Source organism: Colobus angolensis, unplaced genomic scaffold (genome assembly GCF_000951035.1).
Source record: "Colobus angolensis palliatus isolate OR3802 unplaced genomic scaffold, Cang.pa_1.0 Scaffold8, whole genome shotgun sequence".
Taxonomy (NCBI): Eukaryota; Metazoa; Chordata; class Mammalia; order Primates; family Cercopithecidae; genus Colobus; species Colobus angolensis.
Genome location: NW_012121820.1, coordinates 10,260,485 through 10,281,672, shown reverse-complemented (window position 1 = coordinate 10,281,672; position 21,188 = coordinate 10,260,485). Strand labels below are relative to the sequence as shown.

At 42.3% G+C, this 21,188-nt stretch overlaps 1 protein-coding gene across 1 annotated transcript in view; it reads left to right on the top strand.

The window, feature by feature from the left end:
- The window catches only part of SRSF6 (serine/arginine-rich splicing factor 6), a 5,836-nt gene extending 938 nt beyond the window's left edge, over positions 1–4,898 (top strand). Inside the window, exons 2-5 of the mRNA XM_011929201.1 lie at positions 1,077–1,201; positions 1,340–1,548; positions 1,823–1,906; positions 2,011–4,898. Of these exons, the coding sequence (XP_011784591.1) occupies positions 1,077–1,201; positions 1,340–1,548; positions 1,823–1,906; positions 2,011–2,368 (776 nt within the window). The 3' untranslated portion in view covers positions 2,369–4,898. The remainder of the gene's footprint in view (positions 1–1,076; positions 1,202–1,339; positions 1,549–1,822; positions 1,907–2,010) is intronic.
- Positions 4,899–21,188: the final 16,290 nt, after the last annotated feature.

The following is a 21,188-nucleotide window of genomic DNA, read 5'->3' as shown; positions in this document are numbered from 1 at the left end:
TTGGGTGTTTGGTTTTATTTGCGAAGTTGGGAGGAGGGTGGCTTTTTCTGGCCCCTTGTCAGCACTGTCACAGGTTCAAACCACAGAGGAAGTAAGGAGTGGCTATATTTGTTGTATTCTCCTTACTTACCTATCAGTGCATTAGTTAGAGATTCGGGGGCAGGCTGGGGTGGAGGTGGGGTAGGGGGGCGGGGGACGGGGAAGGGAGGAGCTGAAAGTAAGTGTAGGTCTTAAAGCTATGGAACTTGATGGGGGCCGAAGAATGTACTATTTTTAAATAATGTGGCATTGTACCACAAAGTAGATCTAAATAAGCTTTATGCTGTATTTGAACTAACTGGGGCATGTTATTGGGAGGAGGTTGGGGGGATATTTGGTTATGTTAAATGTTTGATGTTTAAATTGTTGCATGTTGAATTCAAACTTTTTAACAAGTCCTTGATGTTTCAATTTGAAAGTGACCAATGGGGCTGAGGCTGTGTCCACTGAGGCTAAGATGACTGCCTTTCCTGATTGGCCTTGGCTTTTCCATACATTGTGTGACCCTTGCCCTATGACCCTTTGGCTGACCTTACCGGAAGCCATGACGACAGCAGCCTTTTGCCATTAGACGCAGGGTGATGGTGAGGATTCCAAGGGTTAGACAAAACTGGTTAATCTGAACTAGGTGACTGTTACCTTGCGTGTTTTGTGGCCAAACCACCACCAAAAACCTCACACTGTGATGTAAGTACTTAGTGTAAAACTAGTAAACATTTTTGTAAAATGTAGAAATGCATGTAATCAGTTAAGTTTTATATTTTACAATGTTCTGTAAAATAAAACTTAGCGAGGTAAATCGAATAAAGGAGCAGTCACTCTCTAACAGATTGTAGGAGAGGTTTAGTTGGATTTAGTCTATTTGACTTGCCCTTAATTTAATTTTATGGCAAATCACAAATGTGTCGAAGGTTTAGCAATATAATAGCAAAGTCCTACTCCAGTAAATAAAAGTTGATATGTTTGTACTAACTTTCAAAGACATTATGCGTTTTTATCATTACAAGGCATCTAATTGTTCCCTTCATGTGATAAAGGTGGTGGAGGTGGATACAGCAGTCGGAGAACATCTGGCAGAGACAAATACGGACCACCTGTTCGTACAGAATACAGGCTTATTGTAGAAAATCTTTCTAGTCGGTGCAGTTGGCAAGATTTAAAGGTATGTGCTGTAATTCAAGATACGAAGGATACGACTAATGCTTTAAAGTAAACTGTTTTTACATTCTTATTTCTGGGAATTTATTCTAGTATATAGATCTTTTAAGATTTCCGAGTCTGACCAGTCTTATCATTTCAGGATTTTATGCGACAAGCAGGTGAAGTAACCTATGCGGATGCCCACAAGGAACGAACAAATGAGGGTGTAATTGAGTTTCGCTCCTACTCTGACATGAAGCGTGCTTTGGACAAACTGGATGGCACAGAAATAAATGGCAGAAATATTAGGCTTATTGAAGATAAGCCACGCACAAGCCATAGGCGATCTTACTCTGGAAGCAGATCCAGGTAACTTGCTGAAGGACGCTGGGGAGGAAACAGAATATTTGCCAATAAAAAAGGGATTAATGGAGTAATTTCAATTGTTGCCTACCTGAATTAATGCCAGCTTTTAGTTTGTTTTGGCTGTGCATCATTGGGTTTTCTTCTGGATGTTTTGAACAGTGTATTTAATTGTGTAGTAAAGAAAAACATTATTCTTTGGCTTATCTATTTTTGCCAGGTGGCACAGGTGTATTTAAGATGGATTGAAATTAAGACTTCATTGTCTCTCTCCTAATAGGTCTCGATCTAGAAGACGGTCACGAAGTAGGAGTCGCAGGAGCAGCCGCAGTAGATCTCGAAGTATCTCAAAAAGTCGCTCCCGGTAAATAATGTTGTGTTGAGTCACTGTGAATATTACTGTACTTGTTTATGGAGTACGTGTATGGTCTTACAAAGTATTGAGAGAATCGGTCTTTCCTTGTCCAGTTCCAGGTCGCGGAGCAAAGGGCGATCACGTTCTCGATCAAAAGGCAGGAAATCTAGATCAAAGAGCAAATCTAAGCCCAAGTCTGATCGGGGCTCCCATTCACATTCTCGAAGCAGATCTAAGGATGAGTATGAGAAATCTCGAAGCAGGTCTCGGTCCCGATCCCCCAAAGAAAATGGAAAGGGTGATATAAAGTCAAAATCCAGATCAAGGAGCCAGTCCCGTTCCAATTCGCCGCTACCTGTTCCACCCTCAAAGGCCCGTTCTGTGTCCCCTCCACCAAAAAGAGCTTCAAGATCCCGTTCTAGGTCTCGTTCAAAGTCAAGATCAAGGTCCAGGTCGAGTTCCAGAGATTAACTCAGAACTCTCTTGTTCTTTGCACACTATTATGGAACACTTTCCTATTTAGACAGTTACTCTTCCATGTTTATACTTGGCCTCTTCTGCAAGAGCAATCTCCTGAAAACAGGGGCACACAGAAATTTGATTTGTGGCCAAATTTGATGAAAAAGATGAGGTTCTAAGGAAATGGTGGCATGAAGTCAGACACCCTGTCCCTTCTTTGTAGAATTAAGATAACTTTGATTTTATAGCTTTTGAGCTAAAATAACTTTTGTAAAGAGTAAGCTCATAAATTAGTTTGTTTTTCTGTTTTGTTTTGTTTTTTTTAAGTATTTCAGCAGGATCTGCTGGCAGGGTTTTTTTGTTGTTTTATTTGTTTGCTTATTTTTAAATTAACTGTTTCAAGCTTTGAATACTTAAGACTTTAGAGAGAGAACCCAATTTTCAATTATGTTGGCTTTTTATAAAGCTTGAGTTATGTAAGATTTAAATAAAACTTTGCTACCAAGATGATTGCCTTATTGAATAGGTCACTATTAAATTTCTTTAAATGTTGGTATCTGCCATTTGTGGAAACATGTAAATTCTACTGAAGTGTAAACAAGGCAAGCCTCAGATCAGCAATAAATTATTCAGTTTGGATAACATTATTTTGTGCTGTTAATCAAATTTGCCAAAGTCTTTATCTGCCCCTTTAACAAGTTGAGTAAAAATAAAAGGTATTTTTTAGTCAATCTGTTCCATGATTTTGCTTAAATTAATAATTTTAAGTAATGGAACTTTTTTCAAAGGCAAATTTAAACTCTAAGAAATAATTCTTAATACTTGGGATCTTGTTTAGATAGTCCACTTTCTGGAAGTTGTCAGCGTAATTAGTGTTAGTGGTTCAGTTGTCTTTAATGTTTGTCATGTGGAAATGGAAGTAGCCTCTTTTTGATCGGAACTTGAGTTTATTCAAAGTGTAAAAGCACATACTGCATTTTCTGCTGAAAGACAATTATGTTTAACAGGCACTTAATCTCAGTAAAGTCAGTTGCCAGTTAAGTTCCACCTAATAGTCTGCTTCGTAGTTAGTGGGATTATGTGATAATTGGTTAGATCATACTTGTAAATTTTAATGCATTGTGTAATTGCTTTGAAAAACAGTGAAATGGATAAGCCCAAACTTTTGTACTTTATTACGAGTGAGATGTAATGAGTACTATGGAAACCAAATTTGAATACTGCAAATTTGTACGAGTTACTAGGTTAGTGATTAGTCCATACATCCATAAGCCTGATGAGTTGAAATTGCAGTTGGAGAAGTGAATTAACCTTACATTCCTTTATTCAGATACTTAATTATATATAGTAATTTTATTTAAAAGCATTTGTTGATCTTAGTCTGAAATCAAAATGTAGATTAATTGGCTCAGCTTTAATACCTTTCCAGGAGCTGTCACAATGTAGGGTACTAAGGGTTGGATTATGATGGGGCATGGTCGTACACCACTCATTGTGCCACAGGTGTGCCTGGAAAGCATGATATTCTAGGGTTGGTTTTTAGGTTCAAATAATCCAGAAATATGCCTAATAAGACAGAGTTGAAAAACTTGAGTCAAATATCTAGGGCATTCACAGAGTGTCTGTGAGTTCTTGGTAGTGTGAAAAAAGCCTGTTTTTCAGAAATTCCTGGGTTTCCTGTTAAAAAATCTTAAAGCCCAACCTTAGGAATGTAGTGCCCCAAAAGGCGGATGCTTCCATTATCTCTTCTTTGATAGTTTAATTAGATGTTTATAAAGAAATGGGTTTATTTTTCCAGTATAAATCTCAGAATTTAAGGAAAGAAAGTGATGTGTGTTACTATAGTTCATTGTTTTGCCTACTCAGCAGAAGTGATGACTCTTAAAAATTGGCTTTGACCAAAGTTCTCTTATTTTCAGGGAAAGAACATAAAAGCTTTTTGAACCACAGCCTTTTTAAAAGAGGGGTGGGAGGATATTATAGTAAGAAATTTGGCTTTCTAAAAATACGAATCCTTCAACTGGGCTCTCTTGTTAATAGGACATCATATGATAATAGACTGGTTTGACTGCATTGTTAGCTGCCCCAGTAAGCAAGTCATTGTATAGGTAAATGCCTGCATCCATAATTTTCTAGTAATAGCCACAACCAATTTATTAATAGTCAGGGCCTATCCTTGCCTGTAGTTCTAAGTCACTGGATGCATGAAATCACTGTGTAACATTGGCTCACTTGATGAGCATAGGGTTGACTGATAAAATGTTTAGTTCCCTTGCTAACTTGTGAGAAGAATGAGTCCACAACATGCTCCATACCAGTGGCTAGATGGAGTATTAAGGTGGAGCAGAAGAGAAGTGAGAACATCTTGATTCCCCTTTCTTTCACTTGATGGTGTTTATGAACATGCCGTAGTGCCTTTATGGCCAGTTTTGAGTCCTGCCTACTTTGACTTTTACGTTCCCATTCCTGTGTTACCACCTTCCTCCCGATTTGTTAACCTATTTTGTGCTTTAAATCTCAATAAAATACTTACTGAGGGAAAGACTTGTTTTGAGTTTATTGCATATGCCCACTTAGGACCAGATTCTTAAATGGTTTTTTGAATTGGAGTTGGCATTAGGAAGCCATTCCTATCTTGAGTATGAGAACAGGATCTTGTTTTCACTTCCCTAGAAACATGAGTTTGAGATTTAGTATATGGTTTATCTTGGGCAAGTCATTAATCACTGTGCTTCAGTGTCGTCCTTGAAACAATAGGGATGAAACATGCCATGGGATGTGAAGACTAAAAGTCAAGAATGTGAACAGTACAAGAGAGTACCATAACAAATACCATTTTATTTACAAATAGACATGGTTGGACCATACCTTGGAATCTGCTTATTAATGCAGCTACTGTCAACAGTACTTGTATCTGCTCAGAGATTTCAATGGTTATATAAAAATGACCTTTGAAGTTTTCAGTGTTCATGCCCTGAGTTGGCAGTTTGTTTTAATATATGCTGATACAGAGATGGGCTTAAAATGGCTGACTGGTTACTGTTGAATGAATGTATGATAAATATTTTTTCAGAACCAGCAGTATGAATAATCCTTTGACTTGTGTATCAGCATGAATTTAAAAATTACTTTCAGGATTCAACATTTAGAGTTCTTGCAATAGAGCACCTAGTGTAGTAATTACCGATTTATATGCTAATCTTTAAGTTTCCTCAGTGACCACATTTTGAATATATTAGTATCCCGAACATGTATGCATCTATTTACTGAAAGGACGGGTCAGTGCAATTGGTCTTCCTAGATCCTAAATAGGTTGTTTACATATGCCTGTTTATCTTAGAGCAATCCTGCAGATGGCCCCTAGTATAGCACTTAACACAGTCATTAACTTTTTATAGCTTTTGAATAGAAGGGAATCATGGTTCAAAAATTTGAAGAGTGGTTGCGGTGGTTCATGCCTGTAATCCCAGCACTTTGGGAGGCCAAGACAGGAGGATCACCTGAGCTCAGGAGTTCAAGACCAGCCTGGCCAACATGGTGAAACCTTGTCTCCACCAAAAATACAAAAATTAGCCAGGCATGGTGGTGCGTGCCTGCAGTCCTACTACTGGGAGACTGAGAGACGGGCAGGACAATCGCTTGAACCCAGGAGGCGGAGGAGGTTGCAGTTAGCCAAGATCACGCCATGGCACTCCAGCCTGGGCAACAGACTGAAACCCTGTCTGAAAAAAAATAAAATTTTAAAAATGTGTTTTCTAGGAACAGGACCATTATCTTCTGTAACTACAGAATTATCAAAATCAGGAAATTAATGTTGATAAGATACTGTTGTCTGATACACAGTTCATACTGAAATTTCATCAGTTGTCCCATAATGTCCCTTAACGTTTTTCCTCTTGGTCCAAGATTCATTGGTGGCATTTTGTTGTCATGGCTCTTGAGTCTGTTAATTTCTAATGCATCCTCAGGCTTTTTCTTCATCTTTTTATTTTATTTTTTTTTTGAGACGGAGTCTTGCTCTGTCGCCCGGGCTGGAGTGCAGTGGCCGGATCTCAGCTCACTGCAAGCGCCGCCTCCCAGGTTGATGCCATTCTCCTGCCTCAGCCTCCTGTGTAGCTGTTACTACAGGTGCCTGCCACCTCGCCCGGCTAGTTTTTTTTGTATTTTTTAGTAGAGGCAGGGTTTCACCGTGTTAGCCAGGATGGTCTCGATCTTCTGACCTCGTGATCCGCCCGTCTCGGCCTCCCAAAGTGCTGGGATTACAGGCTTGAGCCACCGCGCCTGGCCCATCTTTTTAAGAAGTAGTTAATATAGGCTCCAGTTAGCCCCCTCTCAAAATTATTTTTAAAAATGACTTTATAGTGATCCAGGTTATTAACATGGATCACTGGGCATATATAATACATTGAGGACAGAGTCTCATTCTTGTGATGTTCCTGCCCAAAATGCTGTCATGTAGAAACAAGATAAATCCAAGATGAGGGGAAAACCTACAAAACTTTTTTTTTTTTATTTTTTTGAGACAGAGTTTGACTCTTGCTACCCAGGCTGGAGTGCAATGGTGCAGTGTCAGCTCACCGCAACCTCCGCCTCCTGGATTCAAGCTATTCATCTGCCTCAACCTCCCGAGTAGCTGGGATGACAGGCCTGCGCCACCATGCCTGGCTAATTTTTTATTTTTTTAGTAGAGACAGGGTTTCTCCATGTTAGTCAGGCTGGTCTCGTACTCCCGACCTCAGGTGATCCGCCCGCCTTAGCCTCCCAAAGTGCTGGGACTACAGGTGTGAGCCACCTCGCCTGGCCTTCTAGCGTAAAGGAATTGCTTTGGAGGGGTGGCGGGGGTCGTGTACACTATATGGGTTTTCTTTAGGTTTTCTGTTTTTTGAGAGATGGAGTCTCTGTTACCCAGGCTGGAGTGCAGTGGTGGAATCATGGGCTCAAGCGATGCTCCCACCTCCATCTCCCAAATTGCTGAGACGAGTGTGCACCACCACACCCAGCTAAGGGAGTAGACTATGTTTTAAAGGTAAGGTTTAAAGAAGGTAGTTTTTATTTTTGTCTTTAGGAGGGAGTCAATTTGGAGATTAAGAGCTTCTGAAGGCAAAGCTTTGATGGCATCAGATTGAACCCCCATTACTGCTGCGAGCAGGAGAGTGAGTCCCCTAGCCCAGGTCCAAAAGGATTGGGAGGCAAGTAAGTTGCACCCTCATCCATGAAACAAGACTTGTTAATATTATGAAAAGTAAATAGTAATATCAAAGCATTTGGCACAGTCACTCATTAAATAGTAACTGCATTTAGGAAAACATTCTAAAATAGAACTAAACTCTCCAGGAGCGATGATTCATACCTGTAAAGGTGGCGAGGGCGAGCAGATCACTTGAGATCCGGAGTTGGAGACCAACCTGGCCAACGTGGTGAAACGTCATCTCTACTAATAATACAAAAATTGGCCAGGTGTGGTGGTGCAGGCCTATAATCCCCGCTAGCCTGGAGACCAAGGCAAAAGAATCGCTTGAACCTGGGAGGGGAGGTTGCAGTAAGCCAAGACCACACCACTGTACTCCAGCCTGAGCAACAGAGCGAGACTGTCTCCAAACACTAGTGAATAGTAGAATGAACTGCCCTTGTGCTCCTCCAGCTTTAACAATATATACCTGTCTACTGCCTCTCCCAAATAATTTTGAAGGAAATCCTAGACATTTTATCTGTAGATTCACTATATACCTCTTTAAAGACATCTAAACTCTCTTTACATCTAGAGTCTTCTCTTTTTGTTCCCTTCAATATATTTATTGGAGAAGCGAAGTCATTGTCCTGGAGAGTTTCCTAGTCTTAATTTTGCTGATTGCAATCTCATGGCATCATTAAGTGTATTCTTCTGTATGCTGCATTAATAGACCTAGAGAAGTGGTTTTCTTTTCTTTTTTTTTTTTCTTTTTGAGAAGGGTTCTCATTCTATCACCCAGGTTAGAGTTGCAGTGGTACAATCGCAGCTCACTGCAACCTCGGCCTCCTGGGCTCAAGCGATCCTCCCACCTCAGCCTCCTGAATAGCTGCCACAACTCCCAGCTAATTTTTTGTATTTTTGGTAGAGATGGTGTTTCACCATGTTGCCCAAGCCGGTCTCAAACTCCTGACCTCAAGCGATCCTCCCGCCTTGGCGTCCCAAAGTGCTGGGATTACAGGCGTGAGCCACTGCGCCCAGCAAGAAGTATGGTTTTGCCAAGGCACAGTGGCTCACACCTGTAATTCTAACACTCTGGGAGGATCAGTTGAGCCCGGGAGTTTGAGACCAGCCTCGGCAACATAGTGAGACCCCATCTCTACAAAAAAAAAATAAGTTAGCCAGGCATGATGCTGCCCACCTGTGGTCCCATCTACTCAGGAGGCTGAGGTGGGAGGGTCACTTGAGCCCAGGAGGCTAAGGCTGCAGTGAGTCAATCATGCCACTGCACTGTAGCCTGGGTGACAGAGGGAGACCCTGTCTTAAAAAAAAAAAAATGCAGTTCCCAACCAGCAGCATCAAAGTCATCCCGGATGTTAGATGTTAGAAATACAACTTCAGTCTTCACCCCAGACTCTGAATCAAAAACTCTGGATAGAGTCAGGCACAGAAAGACAAACTTCGCATGTTCTCACTTATTTGTGGGAGCTAAAAATCAAAACAGTTGAACTCATGGAAATAGTAAAAGGATGATTATGAGAGGTTGGGAGGGTAGTAGGGGGGTGAGGGGTAAGTGGGGATGGTTAATGGATCCAAAAAAGAATAAAACGTATGTGATAGCACACAGGGTGACTATAGTCTGTAATTTAATTGTACATTTTAAATACTGTATAACTGGATTGTTTGTAACATTAAGGATAAATGCTTGAGGGTATATCTGTGTAGTGTGGGTAATTAAAAATAAAAAATAAAAATAACATACAAAAAATGCTTGAGATGATGAATACCCCATTTTCCATGTTGTGATTATTACGCATTGCATGCCTGTATCAAAGTATCTCATTTACTCCATGAATATATACACCTACTATGTACCCACAACAATTTTTTTTTTTTTTTTTTTTTGAGATAGAGTCTTGCACTGTCGGCCAGGCTGGAGTGCAGTGGCACCATCTTGGCTCACTGCAACCTCTTGTCTCCTGGGCTCAAGCAATTCTCCTGCCTCAGCCTCCTAGGTAGTTGGGATTACAGGCGTGTGCCACCACACCTGGCTAATTTTTGTATTTTTAGTAGAGACAGGGTTTCACCATGTTGGCCAGGCTGGTCTCGAACGCCAGACCTCAGGTAATCCTCCCGCCTCAGCCTCCCAAAGTGCTGGAATCATGGGTGTGAGCCACCGCACCCGGCCAATATTTTTTTTTAATAAATAGAACTCTGGGCCAGGCACAGTGGCTCATCCCTACAATCCCAGCACTTTGAAAGGCTGAGGCGGGCAGATCACCTGAGGTCAGGAGTTCGAGACCAGCCTGACCAACATGGTGAAACCCCATCTCGACTAAAAATACAAAAATTACCCGGGCATGATGGCACATGCCTGTAATCCCAACTACTTGGGAGACTGAGGCAGGAGACTCTCTTGAACCCAGGAGGTAGAGGCTGCAGTGAGCCAAGATTGTGCTCCAGTATGGGGACAGAGCGATACTCTGTGTCAAATAAATAAATATTTAAAAAATAAAACTGAGTAGAACGCAGCCATAGGTGTTTTTAAAAGCCCCTTAGGTGGTTCTGGCACATACTAAAATTGGAGACCCACTATTCTAGCAGTTTTATCAAATTCCAATTCTTAAAAAATTTTGAATAGGATGCGCAAATGCAGGTTTGTTACATGCATATATTCTGCCCGTGAGTCTGGGCTGTCAGTGTGCCCATCACCACCTTTATTTTTTTTTTCAAAACTTCTTGGGGACTGGACACCATGGTTCATGCCTGTAATCCCAGCACTTTTGGGAGGCTGAGGTAGGCAGATGACTTGAGCCCAGGAGTTCAAGACCAGCCTGGGCAACATAGGGAGACCCTGCTTCTACAAAAAATAGAAAAATTAGCCAGGCATGGTGGCAGGTGCCTGTAGTCCCAGCTACTTGGGAGGCTGAAGTGGAGGATCACCTGGGCCCTGGAGGTGGAGGCTGCAGTGAGCTGAGATCGCGCCTCAGCACTCCAACCTGGGCGACAGAGCAAGACTCTGTCTCAAAAAAAAACAGAAAACAACATGGGGGTGGGGGCGGTGTCCCATACCTATAGGAAGCCAAGGTGGGAGGAATTCAAGGAGTTGAAGGCCAGGAGTTCAAGACTAGCCTGGGTAACTTAGCAAGACCCCATCTGGATGTCTTTTTTGTCATAATGGCAACCATTGATTATTTTTGCCTAGATACATTAAACCATGGACTGTGGCTTTAAACATTTATTTCAATCCATTGCAGCTCGCCTTATCAATGCTACCTTTTTATTTTTTCTTTTTTGAGTTAGGGTCTTACTCTGTCACTTAGCCTGGAATACACTGGTGTGATCATGGCTTACTGCAGCCTCAACCTCCTGGGGTCAAGCCATCCTCCCACCTCAGCCTCCCAAGTAGCTGGGACTGTAGGCACACGCCACCACGCCTGGCTAATCTTTGTATTTTTTGTAGGGACGGAGTTTCGCCATGTTCCCCAGGCTGTTTTTGAACTCCTGAGCTCAAGCAATCTACCTGCCTCTGCCTCCCAAAATGTTGGGATCACACATGTGGGCCACTGTGCCTGGCCTTCTAATCAATGTTACCTAATTCTGTCTTCAGTCAGTGGGACTCAACTCATTTTGCCTCCTGAGTCCTTTTGAAACAATTCTAACCTTGTCAGTTTCCTCGCTTTCTGGTATAGTAAGATTTCCAGGCTCATGTTGTACATTTTCAGTCCAGATCTGAAATCAGCCATTTCTCCAAGGAGCCCTGGTTTTGCTGGAAATGGTATTTAGCAACCAGTCTGGGCAATAAGCAAGTTCATTGCCACTTGTTTGGTCATTAGGCCTTTTCAGTGGACAGAGCTAGGAAAATATTGCCTGATTCTCCCTCTAGCCACACAAATCATGTTACCTTCTGGTCATCTGAAGGTCCTCTCTTCTCCAAGCCGAAACCCTTCCAACCTTGCCTCAGTCAGTGCCACAGTTTTGAATCTCCTAACCATGTGTTGTCTACCTGCACTCTTTGTGAGTGCCGTTCTTACAGAGTGGTGTCCACTGGTAGACAAAGCACTCCAGGTTTGCTCTAACCTGCTCAAAGCACAGCAGTACATGACTTCCCTGCCTTGATACATGCTTCCTCAGCTGACTTCTACGCCGTTTCTGGCAAAGGGATAAGAGGATTAAAAGGAAACTGTTTCTCTAAAATCCTGCAGCCTCCTTTCCGCACCTTCAGAAGGTTTAAAGCAGATAATGTGTCATCTTGCTTGGAGTAATGAGTAGAAGAAGGAAAATTCAGAGCCTAACTTTCAATGTGATTCTGGAGTATACAACAGCATTATAAATGGAATGAGTAAATAAAGACCTTAAATTATAGTTTTCATCCACCTTGACCATTGCCTGCAGACCCAGCAGTAACTCAAGCCCAGACAACAGTGTGGCTGTGATCATAAGATGCGGAGTGCTCACTGGTGTTTTCAGGAAGTTTTTCAGGAAGCCCTCGAAAAGTATAGCACCATGAGTCGTCATAGTCCAATTTATATTCAGTAAGCGTTTATTAAAAACTTGGCTGGGCGCGGTGGCTCGCACCTGTAATCCCTGCACTTTGGGAGGCCGAGGCGGGCAGATCGCTTGAGGTCAGGAGTTCAAGACCGGCCTGGCCAATATGGCAAAACCCTATCTCTACTAAAAATACAAAAATTAGCTGGGCACGGTGGCAGGCTCCTGTAATCCCAGCTACTCCAGAGGCTGAGGCAGGAGGATCACTGAGCCCACGAGGCGGAGGTTGCAGTGAGCCGAGATCATACCACTGCACTCAAGCCTGGGCGACAGAGCAAGACTCTGTCTCCAAAAACAAAACCGTACCGGATGTGTGGTAGATTACATTACTGTCAGAAATATTTACTGTCTCCCCATTCTGCGTTTATGAGTACTTCCCTCTCTCGATGTTGGCCAATGGAATTGAGCAGGCGTGATCTATTTGGTAGGCTGAATGATGCCCTCCCCCGCCCCCCAGAAGGGGGCCGCTCGATCTCCAGAACCTGTGACTATGTAACAACATTGTAAAAGACACTTTGCAGATGTAATTAAATAATGTTCTGGAGATGCGATTATCTGGCTAGGCCCAGTGTAATCACAAAGGTCCTTATAAATAGGGAGGCTGGAGAGTCAAAAATCAGAAAAAGTTGGTGTAAAAATGGAAGCAACAGTAGATTGGAGATGCTCTACTGTCAGCTCCGAAGATGGAGGGAGCCACGGAACAAGGAAACGGATTCTTCCTAAGGGAGCGCAGCCCTGCCAACTCCCTGACTGGGCCCCCGCCTCCCTCCCTCGATTGGCCCAATGAAACCCAATTTCTGACTTTTGATCTCCAGAACCATAAGACTATAAATTTGTATTAGGTTGGTGCAAATGTAATTGCAGTTTTTGCCATTACTTTGAAAATATTTTAGGCTATCAAGTTTGTGATATTTTGTTACCGAAGCTCCAGAAAAATTAATACAACACAGCTAAAGCCTTAAGACACAGTTGCACAACTGGGCTTGCTCTCCTGCGTCCCAGCTGTCTCCATGAGAATAGTAACACCTCAGCCAGCCCACCGGGCCAAGAGGACAAGAGACAAGCTGGCCAGTGCTGCCTGTTAGCCTTGGCCACCAGCTCGAAGCAGAACCCAGCCCAGATCAGCCAACCTGCAGAAATGTGAAAAGTAAAAACTTAGTGTTGTGTGCTACTCAGTTTTGGGGGTTAGCGACAATGATAGCTAACTGATACAGGGTGCTAAGCAACACCACATATGTCTCTACAATAACTATACGTGGTAGAGAAACTGTTACCCAGCATTTTACAGATGATGAAACAGGCCAGGTAAACACACATGCCCAAAGTCACACACAAGGCAGCATTCTGAAGTTCAGTTGTTTCATTTTGCCTAAATGAATATGAGAGATATCTTCCATTTTTCCTTCCCAATTCCCTATTCGCCTGTCTGAGCCTCAGGAAACTAGCCTCGTGACTTCACACATTTCCCTGCCCTCTGGTTTCTGACTGGGATCAGCCATTAGGAAGCAGCAGTGGGATGTGGAAAGTGGGAGAAGATGGAAGTTGGGGTCTTTATTCCCACAACACGCCACCCCCACCCCTGCAGACTTAACTAAGGCTGGCGGTGGCCTTCAACCGAAGGCCATAGTGTCTGGTGTACACAGCCCTCTTGTTCCAAGTCCTGGTAGCCACTGCCTCCCTTTGTCGTAGCCCCACCGTCTTATGCTAACCGTTGTAATTTTCCTACACCCTGCCCATGCCATTGTAAATAAGTTAATGATTTATTAGATTACCTTCAAATTACTCAAGTGGGAGTGTGCCTTCTGTTTCCTGTCGTGACCCTACAGATAATAGCAAGTAAGTGAAGCAGTAAGTAAATATTTCCTGTTTCGGGGGACTATATATAAAACATCACACTTAGTGCTTGCTTCAGCAGCATATATACTAAAATTGGAATGCCACAGAGAAGATTAGCATGACCCCTGTGCAAGGATGGCATGCAAATTCATGAAGCCATCCATATTTTAATTAAAAACTATAAAATTAAATATCGGGTAGATATGCAGGCAGGGCGGGGCAAAGCTCTGAGGGGTAGGGTGTGTAGGTCAGCATTATCTAGTTGCAATGGTTATGTTGAGTAATGGGCCACCTGGTGGTCTAGCTGGAGGCAACAAGGCTGTAAATCAATTCTTCAGCGTTCTTTCCTGAGATGGGACACTCTGAACCTTGGTTTGATATTCTGGACCTCCTAAGGCCAGTTCCTGGAATTATTTAAATAAAAGACATGGTTAAACATTAAGAGAGCACAGAAGAACAATATAGAATGGCTGGACTAGGTGTGGTGGCTCACACCTGTAATGACACACTTTGGGAGGCTAAGGCAAGAGGATCACTTGAGCCTAGGAGTTTGAGAGCAGCCGGGACAACATAGTGAGACCCTGTCTCTACAAAAAAATTAGGCAGGTGTGGTGGTATGCACCTGTAGTCATGTAGGTCTAAAACTGGCCTGTTTGGAGATTTGGTTATTATTTCACTGTCTCCTGATTTCTTGGAAAGTTTGATAACAATCTTGGTTTCAGGCCAGATGTGGTGGCTCACTCCTGTAAATCGTAGCACTTTGGGAGGCCAAGGCAGGCGAATCACCTGAGGTTGGGAGTTTGAGACCAGCCTGGCCAACATGGTAAGACCCTGTCTCTACTAAAAATACAAAAACTGGCTGGGCGTGGTGGTGGGCGCCTATACTCCCCAGCTACTCAGGAGGCTGAGGTAGGAGAATTGCTTGAACCTGGGAGGTAGAGGTTGAAGTGAGCCGAGATCATGCCATTGCACTCCAGCCCGAGTGACAAGAGCAAAACTCCATCTCAAAAAAAAAAAAAAAAATCTTGGTTTCAGCTTGGTGGTATGGAACTTTAGCATTTGTACACCATTTTAGTTTGGTCCATTGGGTCTAATGCCAGAGCCCAATCCAAATAATGAACTCCTAAAAATTGTATTTAACATAAGGGAAGGAAGGAGATAGAGGGAAAGAGGGCAAAAGAAGGAAAGGAATGAGGCCAGGTGTGTAACTCATGCCTATAATCCCAGCACTTTAGGGGGCAGAGACAGGAGGATTGCTTGAACTCGAGTTCAGGATCAGCCTGGGCGATATAGTGAGACCTCACCTCTTAAAAAAAAACAAAAACAAAAAAAAGACTGAAGAAAGGAAGTAGAGAGAAAGGAAGGAAAGAACTCTTCATTTATATTTCCTGGCTCTAGGTTTGCTATATATATATATCTATATATATATATTCTGACACTTTTTAAAACAGGAGGATTTTATCCAGCACTACTGGAAGAGGGGAGAGAGGTCTGCCTCAACCAAACAGCAAGGGCAAGAAGTGGGGATGTATAGGCAACAAGAAGAGTGAGGGAGTCATAGCTGAAAAATTACTAAGAGCAGACATCATGGGTAGGGGGATTCTAGCTAAACTGAACTAGCAGGATTCTTGCTAGAGGCAGACCAAGGACTTATATATCAGAGGTGAAGGATCAGAAACTTGATCAGATATCAAGGATGGGGGATAACTTAGCAGGATTCTTATTAAAACTGGGCCAGGCAGGCCAAGGACAGGAGGGAGTAGAGGCCAAGTTTGGACAAGGAGAGAGCCTTTTGTCAGTTTTTTAAATCTCTCTTTGAGTATGAGCCTGGGGAACTGGAGAATTCATTTTTTTCTTTTTTAAATATAGCTATGGGGTTTTGCCACGTTGCCCAGGCTGGTCTTGAGCTTCTAAGCTCAAGCAATTCGCCTACCTCAGCCTCCCAAAGTGCTGGGATTACAGGCATGAGCCACTGCACCTGGCTGAGAATTCAAAAACACTAAAAATTTGTAAGATTAGAGTACTTTAATGTGGTGCTTCACAGTATACAACATTTTAAAAATCAGGGTTGGGTGCAGTAGCTCACATCTGTAATCCCAGCACTTTGGGAGGCCAAAGCTGGCGGATCATCTGAAGTCAGGAGTTTGAGACAAGCCTGGCCAACATGGCGAAACCCCATCTCAACTAAAAATACAAAAATTAGCCGGGCCTGGTGGCGCACATCTGTAATCCCAGGTACTCGGGAGGCTGAGGCACAAGAATCACTTGATCCTGGGAAGTGGAGGCGGTAGTGAGCCGAGATCACACAACTCCACTCCAGCCTGGGAGACAGACTGAGACTCTGTCTCAAAAAAATAAAATAATAATAATAAAAATAAAATCAGTAACCTGAGGATACCGGATATCAACTCCTATGTCCAATTTATTTCATTAACCACTTTAGATTAATAAATATTAGAACGCTACATAGAACTGTATCAAGTTGAACCACACTCCAATTTTCAGGGCAACTGCAGTTTTCAGGGCAATTGCAATTTTCAGGGCCACAAGCAGTCTGCACCATTTTCTTGGGCCTCAGTTGAAGCCACATTGCATACATCCCACAAGTGTCTACTAAAAATACAAAAACTAGGCATGGCGGCACAAGCCTGTGATCCCAGCTACTCAGGAGACTGAGCTGGGAGGATGGCTTGAACCCGGGAGGTGGAGGCTGCAGTGTGCTGAGATCGGGCCACTGGATTCCAGCCTGGGCAAGAGAGTGAGGTCCCATCTCAAAAAAAGAAAAAAGAAATGCCCTTTAGCTCTTCCCTGTTTTTGCACGTACCAGCAGTATAACAAAAGTCACACATAGTTAGCTTAAAAATTAATAATAATGAAATCAGTAGGCACTGCAGCATGCACTTGTAGTCCTAGCTACTTAGCAGACTGAGGTGGGAAAATTGCTTGAACCCAGAAGTTTGAGGCTGCAGTGTGCTGTGATCGCACCACTGAGGATGCCAGCATGGGTGACAGAGTAAGACCTTGTTTCTTTAAAAAAAAAAAAAAAAAAAAAAAACTGTCTGCAGCTCCATACTCTAATTGATAGAAACAAGAATTAAGTTCCTACGGCATATTTGGCATATTCCTGCTTACAAAAATATCACCAAACTTCTAAACAAGATCAAAACACTTCTAATATTAAACATCGAAGTAAATGTGAGCTACACATACCTTTTACAAAGATTAATAGAAACAAGAGAATAATTGACCCAAGTTTTGGTTAATCAGTGAGTGAGGGCGGTCGTGGTGGTGGTGGGTTAAATCAAGGAATAAATGTTTGTAAAGCAAAAATTTTCAGGAGCATGTCCTCCCACTATGCAGTTCAAAAACAAGAACCAATCTGGCAGACTCACTGAGTGCTTTTGGATCACATCATTTATTGTCCTGCATTTGTATGATTATCATATACTGTATGGATTTTTTATTTTACAATAATTTGTATTCATTCATTTTCATTCATTCAGTTTCCAAGCTGCTTATTCCAATTCAGGGTCTCAGGTGGCAGCCTGTCCTAGTAGCTCAGGACGCCAGGTGGGCATCCCCCCAGACAGGATGCTGTCCCTCACAGAGCACGCGCGCGTGCACACACACACACACACACACACACACTCCGACAGGAACCATTTAGACAAGCCAGTTCACCTAAAGTGCACATCCATGGGATGTGGGAGGAAAACAGGGTACCTGGAGAAAACCCACGCAGGCATGGGGAGACCATGCAAACTCCACACAGACAGTGACCCTGGCTGGGAATCGATTTGTTTTCTCAACAATGTTATAACAAAAGGATGTTGAATGTAATGATGTTATCTGAGGACTGGCTGTAATTAACCAACTGACCAGCAGACTGCATCTTCATAGTTACTATTATTCCATGTGCAAACAAGAGATCCAAAGGAGAGAAGGGTTAGAAATCCATTTTTTTCTTATCAAAGGTATATTCTTTTATCCATTTCATTACAGTCTTTTCTGAGCAAAGTGGAAGTTCAAGTCAAAAGTTAGATGAAAGTCGCTTTAAAGTTCAAAGAGGAGAAGAAATGAACTTTTCTTTTGAGAGCCTCTTTTGTGCTAGATGCTTGCCCCTTGCTATGAGAAATGCCAAGATCTTTGCATCTATTGAAGTAGAGAGTAAAACATTTTTTAAAAACGCAGAGATGAGTATGATGAGAGTTTGTGACCGCATGCCACATACCAAATCAGGACAAGGCTATCAGTAATAGCACCTGAGATTCTCCAGGCTAGAATAAACCTCCATCATCATCTTGTTCTATCCCCATCTGATGCTTGAGTCAGATCTTGCTTCTTCATACCCAGTCTGCTTAGCTTTTTTTTTTTTTCAGACAAGTTCTCACTCTGCAGTCCATACTGGAGTTCAGCTGTGCAGTCTTGGCTCACTGCAACCTCAGCCTCCTGGGCTCAAGCAATTCTCAGGTGCGCACCAGTATGCCCAGCTAATTATCTTCTGTATTTTTTTGTAGAGACAGGGTTTTGTCATGTTGCCCAGGATGGTCTCAAACTCCTGGGCTCAACTGATCTACTCATCTTGGCTTCCCAAAGTGCTGGGATTACAGGTATGAGCCAACACACCCAGCCTGCTTAGTTGTTTTAAAATAAAAACTTTAGACAAATTACATGTAAGAGTTTAATTGAGCAAAGAGCGATTGGTCATTTGGACAGCCTCCTAAACCAGAATAGGTTCAAAAAAACTCCAGGGTTACTGTATGGTCAGAGAAGACCTGTGGACAGAAATAGGAAAGTGACATACAAAAAATAGAAATGAGATACAGAAACAGCTGGATGGGTTACAGCTTGGCATTTGCCTTATTTGAATACAGCTTGAACAGTTGGCCACCTTTGATTGACCAAAACTCAGTGATTGGTATGAGAGTAGGTTACAGTCTGTTTACATAGTCAGCTAGGCTATACTTCACTATGTACAGAGAAATCTTTAGGCTGAACATAAGGAGGTAGATTTAGGCTAAACTTAATTTAACAATTTGCTTTTTGTCAACCTCTCAAAACTTTAGGCATTGATATCATTCTGTCGTCATTGTAAATGTACTTATTTGGGCCCAAATCCCACTTGGAAACAGCAGAAGAGTGGGTTTTGTGAGGGCTTTAGATTCCTTTTTTGTAAGGATTAGAGTAGAGGAGACCTCCTTATGCTAGAATCTTCTATTTTCTATTCTACAATCTCTTGATCTGTTTTAGCATCTATCTGCTTCTTTAAAGTTTTGGTTTGGTTATTTCACATTTAGCATGAATTACTCCACTTTGATTTAATCTGTTCTGGTCTGTTGGGGTCTAGTACGTGAGCTCACTCCAAAATTATGAGTTGCCATAATTTTGTTTAAAAACCCTTCCCTTTTGGTTAAGTTCTCACTTAGGTAGGAATGTGACCAGAACCCAGGGCTTTAGCAGCCATCTCAGTTACCATCATCTGGGTTTCTAGTTTCAACACAAAACTTATAGGTTACAGTGTCCTCAAGGTTATGTTTTTTAAAATGTTGTTGTTCCAGTTGAAGAGAGACCATTTGACACTATATGATGGCTGCATGCAAACATTTAAAATGTTTGAGAGAATACAGTGTACCAGGGAGACTACTATCATTAATATGACTATCAGGAAGATAATATCAAGAGTTTGGATTATGTGCCTTAGACAGGGTCCCCATGAACCAAACCAACAAAAATCAAATAGATCAAAGAATCAACTAGATAGTCAATTCGTTTCAACCAAGCACAAAATGAGTTGTAGGGGATTTGTTAATTTTCTGTAACTGAACCTCTGTAATACCCAATGTATTCTTCTATGTACAAGAAGTGTCAGCAACTGCACAGGTATTTACCTGTTCAGTCATTAAGTAATATAAAACCATTCTATTATCTAGCACAACCTTATTTATTCAATTTTTTTTGAAACAGGATCTCACTCTGTCACTCAGGCTGAAGATCATAACTCACTGCAGCCTCGATCTCCCGGGCTCAAGTGATCCTCCTGCCTCAGCCTCTCAAGTTGCTGGGACTACAGGCACATGACACCATATTTGGCTAATTTTTATGTTTATTTTTTGTAGAGATGGGATCTTGCTATGTTGCCCAGGCTAGTCACAAACTGCTAGTCACAACTCACAAGCAATTGTCTGGTCTCTGCCTCACAAAGTGCTGAGATTACAGGCATGAGCCCAGCCTAGTACAACTTAGCAAGAGAATTTAAAGTCTGTTGCCTGACGAAAACCTTTGTACTAGAATCTGTTATAGAGACTATTATAAGGGATAAATTTCTAATTATTGCCTCATTTACTCCAAACCATGGAAATAGAGATCTAACAAATGATGCCCATCTAAAAGAGTGAAAGCCCCCCTGGTGATATTTTCTTTTTCTTTTTCTTTTTTTTTTTTAGAGAAACAGTGAAAGTTTATCAAAAAGTTTTAAAGCAGAAATGAAAGGAAGAAAAGTACACTTGGAACAGGGCCAAGCAGGCAACTTGAGCAATCCAAGTGCCCTGTTTGATGTTAGACTTGGGATTTTATACATTGGCATGCTTCTGGAGTTTTGCATCTCTCCTCCCTTGAATTTTTCCTTGGGGCAGGCTGTCCGCATGTGCAGTAGCCTGTCAACACTTGGGAGGGGGTGCGTGCGCACTAATTACTGAAGTAGTGTGCATGCTCACTTGAGGCATTTTCCCCTTACCAGTCGAGTGTTCCTAGAGAAAGGTCACGTACCAGTTTAACTCCGCCATTTTGCCTCTTAGTGCACATGCTTGGACCCACTCACCCAAATCCTGAGATCTTATTGGGAAGCTGCAGGTCACCAGCTTCAGGTGTTTTCTATTGGGAGACTGATTTTTTCCTTGATGCCAGGTGTGACCAATTATTATTTTAGAGAGACAGGTTAACAACTGTCCGACAATTACCTGATGGTTGCCTTGAGATGGTACTTGTTCCTTTGACCTTGACCCCCTTGTGGGCAGGACCTGGAGTGGCTCATTTCACTCAGCTTACAGTCTGTGGACAGCTAAGTGTTAACAGCTCAGCGAAGGGTCAAGCTGATTGCCTCTTGTACCTGCCACAATGTTTTCTTTAACCTATGATGTAGGTTAAGAGTGGACCAGTGTTCTGTTTCTGACTGATCATGATGCAACAAATGTACCACTAAAATTTCTCACCGACATTGGCCCTTTATCTTCCATCTATCAAGACATAAGATTGTCCATGTATAAGGTTGGCTGCAAAATCCTC